Source organism: Solea solea, chromosome 17 (assembly GCF_958295425.1).
Source record: "Solea solea chromosome 17, fSolSol10.1, whole genome shotgun sequence".
Classification (NCBI taxonomy): Eukaryota; Metazoa; Chordata; class Actinopteri; order Pleuronectiformes; family Soleidae; genus Solea; species Solea solea.
Genome location: NC_081150.1, coordinates 1391490 through 1403519, shown reverse-complemented (window position 1 = coordinate 1403519; position 12030 = coordinate 1391490). Strand labels below are relative to the sequence as shown.

General features: G+C 38.9%; 1 protein-coding gene across 4 annotated transcripts in view; it reads right to left on the bottom strand.

The window, feature by feature from the left end:
• Positions 1 to 2097: 2097 nt before the first annotated feature.
• The window catches only part of epha7 (eph receptor A7), a 96857-nt gene continuing 86924 nt past the window's right edge, over positions 2098 to 12030 (bottom strand). For all 4 annotated transcript variants that reach the window (XM_058612719.1, XM_058612718.1, XM_058612721.1 and 1 more), the window contains exons 15-17: positions 8831 to 9024; positions 7632 to 7787; positions 2098 to 6102 (exon numbers count right to left, since the gene is read on the bottom strand). In XM_058612719.1, coding sequence (XP_058468702.1) covers positions 5988 to 6102; positions 7632 to 7787; positions 8831 to 9024 — 465 coding nt within the window. In that variant the 3' untranslated portion in view covers positions 2098 to 5987. The remainder of the gene's footprint in view (positions 6103 to 7631; positions 7788 to 8830; positions 9025 to 12030) is intronic.

Genomic DNA, 12030 nt, shown 5'->3' with positions numbered 1-12030 from the left:
ACTATGACTTTTTTGGGTGATTTTGGACGACATACTATACTATAACTTTTTTGGGTGATTTTGGACGACATACTATACTATGACTTTTTATTCACATTTCGGAGGACAAACTATACTATGACTTTTTTGAACAGAAGACTCACTATACTATGACAATTTTGAACGATTTTGGACGACATACTATACTATGACTTTTTTGACCGATTTTGGACGACATACTATACTATGACTTTTTTGACCGATTTTGGACGACTTACTATACTATGACATTTTTGACCGATTTTGGATGTCATACTATACTATGACATTTTTGACCAATTTTGGACGACTTACTATACTATGACTTTTTTGTCACATTTTGGACGACATACTATAATATGACTTTTTTGTCACATTTTGGACGACATACTATACTATGACTTTTTATTCACATTTTGGAGGACATACTATACTATGACTTTTTTGAACGGAAGACTCACTATACTATGACAATTTTGAACGATTTTGGACGACTTACTTTACTATGACATTTTTGACCGATTTTGGACGACATACTATACTATGACTTTTTTGACCAATTTTGGACACCATACTATACTATGACATTTTTGACCGATTTTGGACAACATACTATACTATGACTTTTTTGACCGATTTTGTCATTGTATGGCACGTCGTCCAAAATGTGTCAAAAAAGTCATAGTATAGTATGTCGTCCAAAATCGGTCAAAAAAGTCATAGTATAGAATGTCGTCCAAAATTTGACAAAAAAGTCATAGTTTAGTCTGTCGTCCAAAATTTGACAAAAATGTCATGGTTTAGTATGTCATCCAAAATTTGACAAAAACGTCACAGTTTAGTATGTCGTCCAAAATTTGACAAAAAAGTCATAGTTTAGTAAGTCGTCCAAAATTTGACAAAAAAGTCATAGTTCAGTATGTCGTCCAAAATTTAACAAAAAAGTCATAGTTCAGTATGTCGTCCAAAAAGTCAACAAAATATCATAGTTTAGTATGTCGTCCAAAATTTGACAAAAAAGTCATAGTTTAGTATTTCATCAAAAATTTGACAAAAAAAGTCATGGTTTAGTATTTCATCAAAAATTTGACAAAAATGTCATAGTTTAGTATGTCGTCCAAAAAGTCACCAAAATATCATAGTTTAATAAGTCGTCCAAAATTTGACAAAAAAGTCATAGTTTAGTATTTCATCAAAAATTTGACAAAAAAAGTCATGGTTTAGTATGTCGATCAAAATTCGACAAAAATGTCATAGTTTAGTATGTCGTTCAAAATTTAACAAAAATGTCATAGTTTAGTATGTCGTTCAAAATTTGACAAAAAAGTCATGGTTTAGTATGTCGATCAAAATTCGACAAAAATGTCATAGTTTAGTATGTCGTTCAAAATTTAACAAAAATGTCATAGTTTAGTATGTCGTTCAAAATTTGACAAAAAAGTCATAGTTTAGTATGTTGTCCAAAATTTTACAAAAATGTCATAGTTTAGTATGTCATCCAAAATTTGACAAAAAAGTCATAGTTTAGTATCGCGCCCAAAATTGAACAAAAATGTCATAGTTCAGTATGTCGTCCAAAAAGTCACCAAAACATCATAGTATAGTATGTCATCAAAAAATTTACAAAAAAGTCATAATTCAGTATGTCGTCCAAAAAATCACCAAAATATCATAGTTTAGTATGTTGTCAAATATTTGACAAGAGTCATAGTTTAGTATGTCATCAAAAATTTTACAACAAAGTCATAGTTCAGTATGTCGTTGACTTCCAAATTTTGACAGAAATTTAATTGTTTAGTATGTCGTCCAAAAAGTCACCAAAATATCATAGTTTAGTATGTCATCAAAAGTTTCACAAAAAAGTCATAGTTAGATGACTAATTTTTAATTAAGAGTGCATTTGTATGTAAAATGTACTGTTAATATGGTGTGAAGTGACCATTGGCCATGTTTGAAAGCAGCTATAATCGTCCTTGAAGTGCGACTACCACACACATCACAAATCTGATTGTAGTTCATGAAACAACCACCATCCAGATAATGAAAATGGACAAAAACACAGCAAAGGACACCCACAACTTCTATAGAGATTGTATTATATTTCCAAAAATATATGTACAGTCTATTACAAAGGTTACAAAGCAAAAAGAATTGTCTATGTAACAAGAAATTTGTCTAATTAAATGATTCTTCTTCTGTCGGGGAAAATACATTTGACCAGTGAATATTCTCAATACTTTCATCACAGAAAAATAAATAATACATTGACCATTTGTATCACTGTACAACCAACTAAAAGGCAAAAGAAAGACAAAGTCAAAGTAAAGATGGAGTTCCTATCAACTGTCTTTGGTCCTAAATGAGAAATTATGTACAACTGAAATTGTGTGGGTGACAATAATTCATCTGCGAGATATAAAAATATAGTGCATTTCCGATGTATTCAGAGCTCTCTACTGAGTAATATGTGTAAAAAAAAACAATATAAATAAAATGTACAAGTTTTACAATTAGAGCATATACAAAGATTCCCTCAAATCTTGACTCATTTCTGACACAATCAACAGTGCTGCGCTCTTTGGAAGTATCCACCACCTCGCCACAGCGGTGAAACACGTGTCCAACTGCTGTACCACAAGATTTGAAAAATAACTTCATACTCTAGCTTCCATTCCTGATTCCAACTGTCTACACACATCCTGCAGATTTATGTTTTTTCTTTCTTTCCTATATTCCTTTTTATATTTTTATTTCTGCTGGAATAGAGCCACAGCAAAACATATTGTTTCTGTCCCGAGCTGAGTGAGCTCATGTTCAGAGTGTGAAGGGAAAAGAAGCTGAAACAGACAGAAAAGTGACTTTGCTGGTGGTGGTGGTTACAGGTGGTCTGGACAATGGATCGATTTTATCCTGGATATAATCTCAATTTGGCCCGAAACTGCTGTTTCCCCAGCACGGGGGGGGGGAGGGAGGAGGGACAGGGTGTGAGGGGGGCCTCCAGGGGCCCACTTTGAAAATCAAGAGCTAAAATGAGGGGGGGTGGCGAGACAGAGAGTGAGTGAGTGCTGCTATGAACTGGGGAGTTTTGTGCTGACTGAACAACTTTGTGTCCGTATTCAATTCAAAGGTTTGGCCAAGACCCAATTGCTGAGCTTTGCTGTATGGATAAAGGGCGTGTGCTTGTGAGAGAAAGTGACACGAGGGCTCACAGCTGCACAGTCCCGCAGTGAAAATAGTTCTCAACATACGTCTGCGATAGGTGGGATCATTCCAAGAGCTGCGTTTAAAGTTTACAGATGTGCATACAAGTGTGGTCAGGTCATTGACGTAATGCTCTCTGGTCCCTCGACAGCTGTGTCTTAATACATGGGCCGCCTCCTTCAGAGAACACGGTCTACGCGGCCACCCGTGGAGGGTGGACCGACATGAGGTGGTCTATTGCCTATTGTGTCACCACTCTTTAATATCCATTTGTTTTTAACGCTCTGGCGTGTTACTGTGGCCTCGCCTGTACATGACAAAACGCTGCATTCCATTTTCATCGCAAGTCGGAGCTGCAAGTGGACACATACATATCCAGGGGCTCGTCACTGTTAGCCACAATTAGCAATACCAGTTGGCAACATATTTACTGTCTAAAGCGAATACAACAGGAGTGCTATTCACTGTAAAAGAAGCAGTGCTTGTATACTGGGATATGTGAGTTCAGAGGGCGTTCCCACTGAAAGAACATCCCCTGACCTTGTGCGACAACAAATGGAACACACCATTAGCCCTGGTGATCTCACCCCAACTCCACCCCTACCACTACCCAGTTGCAATATACATTTATCCCCTCCACTTGCTGACCATCCATGTTTCTCCATGTTTCTCTTTAAGCTGTAGACTCCACTTCTGAACCTTTCTGTGGGCACCTTTTGGTGTTTGCGGCCATCTTGCTTTACTAGCGCTATGTAGCGGTTGTGCTTCCGTCTGTCTCTCACCCTCTGAGCGCAGCATGGGGATTTCACACAGGACAAAAAACACCAAGAGAGTCGCGTGGAGCTGATAGGTTAATCAGCATTGTGTGAACTCATTTGGCAACGGATGAATGGAGCTGTATACACAACATTCTGCACTAAAACTTCGCCAACGCGCTAACTAGCTCTCTCTTTTGCATTTGAAGTGGAGACAGATGGCACCAAATAGGTTGCTTGGCTTTTAGGATGCATTCTGCGAGGAACCCCCTTGTCTCTTTTCTCCACATATACAACCGTGTGAAAGAAAAGGGGGAGTCATCTTAAGAGACACTTAAATGCATGTTGTGTTCATGCCTGAGGGATGATGAACGGCGGAGATGCATGAATAAACAAAAGGGCCTGTGAAGCAGCCGCCTACAGAGGCAGAATGATGGCGTCTTAACAGCGTGAACTGCTCGAGACGCAGGTTCCTCCGTTTTCATACCCAAAGCCTGAAGGGGCGCTTTGATTTCTGTGCGGCGCGTTGGTGTCAGAAGATGATATCAGCAGATCTAATTGGCACATCTCTAGTGTTTTCAAATGTTGCCTCTTTCATCGCTGCAGCCACTTGGTTAAACACCTCCGTGCCATGCTTGGTTGTCATTAAATGTTTAGCATCTCATAGTGGCAGAGTAAGACATGATTATTTCAATGCATGACTTGGCACAGCTGTATTTTTTTTTTCCTTTTTCTGTTTTTTTTTAGGTCACAGAGGTACATTCCTTTCCCTTGCAGCAGCAGTGACTTAATCTTCCCAAAAGGTTTTGTCTCAGCACAGCACACGCATGCGTTTATACCTAGCACCTTTAAAAAAAACAACAACTCTGATTTCTACCTGGTAATTATTGCTCTGTTTACTTCACCTCCTCTTTGCCGACTGTGTCTAAACTCGTGGCCTTAAAACTGTGTCCAGAGAGAGAAAAAAACTAAACACAAACACACAGGGAGTTTGTTCACCCTCTAAAATGAACTGCACAAAGCATCGCCGCTCAAGTGCCTAAAATAGTGGCAATAATTAATCATTAAACATATTTAAGGCAGTATTACGTCTACACCTTTGTTGGATCCACCCTTACAAATTCCTGTGTGCAACATTTCAGGCAAAATGACGGCAAAACAATAAGCGTTGGCTTCAATTTCAGTACAATCTTTCAAACAGTGCTAAAACATTCTACTCAATAACCGAGTCACGGTTTCTGTGTGTCCTGTGGTGAACGCTAAGACAAAAGGATATTGCTACTCTGATAAGAAGAAAAAAAAACCCAATCAAACAGCAAAAGCCAAAAACAACGTCTGGTGATTTGAAGAGCAAGTGTCGCACTCATCGGAAAAACTCCTCAATACAAAAAAAAAATCCGAAAGCCACGTGAAATGCTCCCTCACTCCCGGCCGCGAGGTGAAGCACGAAAACACGAACCACTGCAAACAGTTCACACGGTCCGGTTTGCCTCGGGATCTGCACCTAAAGTGTTTTTCCCTCAGTTTTGGATGAAAGAGAAGTTTTACCCTGTTGTCAAGTACAGATAAAAGAATTCAAAATGTCACTGTAGCAGATAAAAACTAAGTGAACCAATCAGAAAAATCAAAGATGGCAAAGAGACTAATGTTTTAGTTTTTTTTGTTCTTTTTCAAAGGAGAAAAATAAGCATCAAACTCGGGTCCAATTTGATATGTGGTTGAGTTTGTAAAAACAAAGAAAGAACAAATAAGAGTCTCGCCAAGGTAGTTTCTTTTTTTTGTTGTTTTTTTGTCTTTGTCGCCCTTCTCCTCTCTTTACTGCTCTCTAAAGACTCGCACCACAATCCTTCACTGAGGAACAAAGGAATGATTTCGCTCCGGACACAGCCGGAAGAGACAGACACGACAGATGTCTGTTTGCTTTGCAGATCCTGGTTACGTCCAGGACGCTGCTCCATTTCAGTTCCGTGGGAGTTCGTTTCCGCCCCTGCCCGAGGTGGAGGCCCGTCCTAGTCACACCTGGACACCAGTGCCGTGGAGATGCAGCATCTGGGCTCTCGCGGTCTGTATGCTGCTCATGATCTTCTTCTGATGGCCCACCAGCGTGATCCCCAAGCTCATCACGTCCCTGCAAGAGAGGAGGACACATCAGTCCATCAGTGCACCGGGACAAAAACCAGAGAGATTTACAGTTCTTTGTTGTGAGGAAAGGAGTGGAACAAAAACAGGCAGCTGAACACACACGTTTGCTTTTTCAATCGCATCTTTAGAGTTCAAACATAAATTATGAATCGACAACAAAGGAAACTTTGATCTTAAGTGATCTTAGTCTTACTTGCGTGAAACATTTTATCGAGTGGAGACATGTTGACATCTGGAAGGCAGCTCTTTTTAAAAAGATCACAGTATGGATTCATGCAGAAATTTGGATTTTCACATGTTCTCATCGAATAAGAATGAACTATAATACACAGTAATGCGGCCTCTGTGAGGATCTTTTATATTGATGAGGGATGTAATGATTTATCTTTAAAATTGTGACAAAAAAACACTTGGAAAACACTTCAGGGCAGTTATAGGAAAAAAAACACAAATGTACTGTAACCTTGCAATTTCTAAAAATAAAAAAAGATATTAGAGTGAAGCTTTGGGCTAAACGTGGCTTTCACACACTGCTGAGCAAATGATCATAGTTTTAATACTGCAGTTAAAGGAGTCATTATTTTTGGCTGAAGTAACTGGTCAATTAAATGTTAAGTTTTTCTCTCTTTCAGACTCAATTTTTTTTTCATTATTTATTTTCACCAAAGAAAATCAGTAATGAAAGTCTAAACAAACTAAAAACTAAAACAAATCCAGGAGGAACGTTGCTTCTATTATGTTATTATGTTATTTTGCATTTATCTCTTTTGTTTGCTACATAAGTTGCAAAAGCAAGTTTAAAAAAAAAAAAAAAAAAAGTAAAGTGGTGAGTGGGTAGAGTTTGGTTTTGTGGAGTTTATGAACGTCAAGTACAATAACAATGAGTCATATCATTTCTATATTTTAAGACAAACTTCACTCCATGTAATTCTAATAACTGTATTTTCATTTGAGCCACAAACAAAACGACAAAACTGAATTACCAAATGTTCTCCTCTAAGCCATGGAAATGCATTTTAATTTCAAACAACACAAAAGTGTTTAATTGACTTTCATTGATATCTGACAATATACAGACAGAGCAATAATATTGTAGCGAGAATAGCCTGCCCTTTTTTTTTATTGAATTTATCAACACAACTCAACACAACACGTAAACATGGAGGAAAGTGTTTAGTTTGCATTACGAGCAAATTAAAACAGGGGGCACAGGAGAATCAATAAACAGGGAGGCCCCTGACTAAATTATGATAAATTATAGTAATAAAACAAGTGGAAAATTAAAACTAAAGGCCTAATAAAGGACACTTCTCTCTGCACACGCAGTAAATGAAGGTCCAGGCAAATGATATGAACATTTACACTGCGCTTGAATGTGAATTGCAAGAAAGTAGATTTTGACTTCATCTAGGTTTGGGTGGAAGGGAAGTGTAATTGAGATCCCAGTGGAAACACGGCCGTGCATTAATGCTCTCTGCTGATGCTTGAACCCTGGAGGGCTGCGTATCTACTCACTCGATTGACATCCTGGCCACAGATTCCAGGGAAGTGTAGCCAGCCGCTGTGAAGTTGTCTCTGTATCGCTCCATCTTGATGGCTTCCAGCCACTCTCCCACCGAGCGGAAAGCGGTGAAGTCTGGTGTGTTCTGATCTAACAGTGGACTAATTGGTCTGCGGGATGAGCACAGGAAGATGTTGACGTCAGTGTATGTGTGTGTGTGTGTGGGCAGGAAACATTTTACTAACAAAAAATCAAAAAACAGTAAAACTGGAGGCTAGAGATGCATCAATCCCTGTTTGTCCAAAACCAATATCGCTAGTGTTATCAATATACAGATGCCCCCAACGTCTACTGCATAAAACAACACATTGTCCTTGTATCTTCTATAGTATGACACTGCCAACACTTAATATGCAAAGACACTTATTTAAAGATGTAATGTTAAAAATAACAAAGTGCAGTTTGCAGTATTTAAATTAACATATTTTTGTGAACATTAAAGAAAGAACTTGCATCTTGTTTATTACCCTAGTCATTTTAAAAATAAAACCATAAAGCTTCAGCTGTGAATATTCTGCTCTCATACAGAACAAAGACTTGTTTTTTTGTCCCCAGTATTTGACGCAGTGATTTTGTCCTGTGTCAGACCGATATTGTTTTGGCTCAGTCCGACTCGAGACGAGATACAGCGATCACCAAAGTCGTCCAAAGGTGCAACAAATAGAGCATCAGTCATCACAAACTTGACAAATAAGAAGAAGTCACGCGTCACCTTTCTACCCTCTAGCTCTGGAAATTATTTTAGTTCGATATCATTTTCAAGTGCCGTATGCGTTCGGCCCACACTGTCTCCTTATAGCAAAGTGCTTTTCTAACCAGCTATAACCTCCTGGTCTTAATCTCACCTCGTGAAAGTATGTTCTGACTGCAAATAGAATTCATTTGACAGGCGTCAGAGCGAGGTCTGGAGTCCCTGCTGCACTTTAAAGTACCAGGAACTCATTATAGAGATTGATTTAAAAGCTCCAGCTATTGACCATAAAGCCATGGAAGCTGCTTTGGGATATCGATCCCTGAGGATTTATCTTTCATCTGTGAACTACAGAGACTAAATCATGCACTGGACACTTTGGATCATCCTCTAACGAAGTTAAAAAAGAAAAAAGTTGAAATTCCTCATTTCACAATGTCAGTCTGGGCTTTATTTCCTCACCTTGTACACGTTCCCACCGGGGTTTTCAAGGTGTTAGGGTTACGGATCATCTTATCAAGGATGCCGACTATCTGATCGAATTTGGGACGCTCTGCTCTGTCTTTCTGCCAGCAGTCCAGCATTAGCTGATGCAAGCCGGGCGGACAGTCCATGGGGGCTGGAAGACGGTAGCCCTCCTCTATCGCCTTAATGACCTGGAGAATGCAAACATAAACAGATCATTAATGTCAGCATTTACGATCATCCTAAATCCCAAAGCCCTTGTATCAAAGTTTATTACACTAATCCCCAGCCATAACCTTTTACTATAACCCTAAGTGATGTATTACTCCCCTTTAGTACCATACTAGCTTTGCTAGATTAATATTATACAGAATAGCACATGGTTTAAACTAAACTAAGCCTTTTAGAATCAGCATAAAGCTTAAACCCAAAGAATCAGCCTTGGTTTAGACGTAAAAACCTAATATCAGCCTTTGGTTTGAACCTAAAACTAACCTTAAACTCTCAGCTTAACCTAGGCCCATTTAGCATCAGCATGTAGTGTTTTTATCCAGATGTGTAATGGGCCTCACTAAGTCGCATGTGTGCAGCAGATGTTGTTTGTAGCCAGACTGCTGAGAGGTAATTGACGAGCAACGTGTTTGTGATCATTTCCCCTTAAAACTGCACCAATATACCAAACAGACACTGAGCAGGTCATGTCTGACTCATGCTAATGCTACTGCTAATGGTGCCCATTTCTATTTCCCTACAACAATTCTGCTAAAAGATACTTCTTTATTGGGAATTGTCAGGCAGTTCTGGAAGTTCTGGACATGTATTAATCCAATGCCAACACGCTCTATTGAGAATCCTGGCCTTGTTTTCAGTTATGTTGAACTTTAGTTTGCTGAGATATTGGTTGGTAGTTTTGTTTAGTTTCACAATAGAGTCCAAATGGGACGCGCATTAAATTTCACTTTGGACAAGTTTTAAAACGACCCATAACTATTGTCCTGGAGAAAATCTGAATGTAAATGAAGCCAGAGCTTCTACTGCAATAGTCATTTACATAGGTAAACTGCTTGTTTATTGCCTGTGCACGCTGTTAGTCACATCTCAACAGTGAAACTGTTTGCAGATATTTACCAAGGTACTATATGGAACAGTGCAGACAGAGTTGTTTTGCTGAGAATCATTCCCCAAGTCCTTTAAAAGTCAATACCACAAAAAAAGTAAGTGCAGCCCGCACTTTCATTGGAACCTCTTCCTCCCTCTTTCCTATTTCGTATGGATGAGGAGCCGTGTGTTTCTGAACACTGTATATTCATCAGCTATTCCTGTCAGGACTTCTCATACAACAATGAGTCATGGAGGGAAAAAGGTGTCAAAACAGTGAAAGTGTTGGGGAAAAATGCAAATCGTGTTCTTCCAACATCCCCAGAGGATGTTTGCAGACATCTTGACAAAGTGCAAACATTTTCTGACATTGATGTCTGTCAAGTTGTGCAGTGGCAAACCACCACATGCACCATTTCAGCATCCAGACGTCTCTTTTAGCATTTCTAACATGGGATTGTTCAATCAGCAGGCCACTGCTTTGGAGGCTCGCAGAATCTTAATTATGTTTGGCCCCTGTGCTGCGGGGTAGTGAACACTGGACGCCATGCAGGAATCCTAAAGGCCAGAATCTGTTGCTTTCTACCATCAGTCAAACTGCGTCAAGTGTCTGGTGATAAGAACAGGTTCTAAGTGGTCTGGTGCGTTCAGGCGCCCTCAACGAGAGACGGCCAGGACAAGTGAGGTGTGTTTGTGTTTAAGCAAAAGTGATTTAGCTTTTTCTTTTGCAATGTAAATTAGTGTAATAATTGCAATGCTGACCATACAACAAGAGTGATGATTTAAAACGGGACAAAACAACGTGATTTAGTATTGAACCACCATAATGTTGTGCTAGATTAATAATAAGGCAGGAGAGAATGGATTCAGCTCTAAAGACTCTAAAACATCAGATCATCATGATACAGATCAGTCTAAGACATGTACAGTAAGTTCTTATTGACAACATGGCTGCCATTGGGGTATCTTTTTGTTCTACTTCCTCGCAGGAGTGCAAAATATCCTGGACGAGCCCCCAGTGTAAATAAATAAATAAATATTTATTATGAGGACATACACTGAGCTTATAGAGGCTGCATGTATGCTGCTAACAACATTAGCATGTTTCGCTGCTCAAAATAAGCTAACAACTCAATGTTATTTTAATAAATGAAATAACTTTTAAATTTAATTCATTTTTTTCATTTTCATTGCAGTCACTGAACAGTTTTGCCAGAGTCAGTTTTTTTGGTTCGTCCAATTATGATAATGGCGATTGATTATGGTGATTGATTGATTGCCAACCTAGTATTGGCCAATTCATCTTAATTATCTTGCCTCTTTGAACTGGAAACTACATTTTGTAAGCCGTTCACTCTTCCATGCCAAATTCCAGAGAGAAAATCATTGTTTTAAACTTGCTGGTTACACATGAATTGTGGCTGGTTTGGTGAGTTTGTGTCACTTCAAAGGAATCCAAAGTCTGTGGCTTCATTTCAAACAATGAAGCCACAGACTAACTCATTTGAACTCAGTGTTGGAGGCAGCCGTGATGTAAAATCCCTGAATCTCTCTATGGACTTCAGTGTGGGGAGTGATCTGTTTACAGGACAACACAAAACTCAATCCCTTTCATGCAATCACACTTTAAGTTTGACGTCATCACAAAGGCATCACCTGGGAATATGTCCTCACACTTTACAAAGCTCACCTAAAGCTCCAGACGACTCTGAAAGTGTTTGCACTTGATGTTGAACTAAGCATGACGACACCATCTGTTTGTTTGTGCAGTGCTGCTTTAACATCGGAGCTGATTCTACACATCGACTACAAATCACTAAACTCTGGGTAAACTACAACATATGCACAAGTTGTTTGTGTTGTTATTGGTTCAACAACTGTTTCTCTCACTGTTTCCAATTACAGCAAGTCATTTTGAACTGGAATTTAAATCTGCATGACAAGTTATAAGTGCATAATAGCACCATCAAACCCATGTTGTTGGGAGTGCCTTTTTTTATGCCAGTCACATTTTTAGCAGCTTTTTCCTTCCAATAAAATCGCACTGCAAGAATAAAAAGACAGAGACTTCTTGAACTAATTAAAGCCAAGGTTACTAA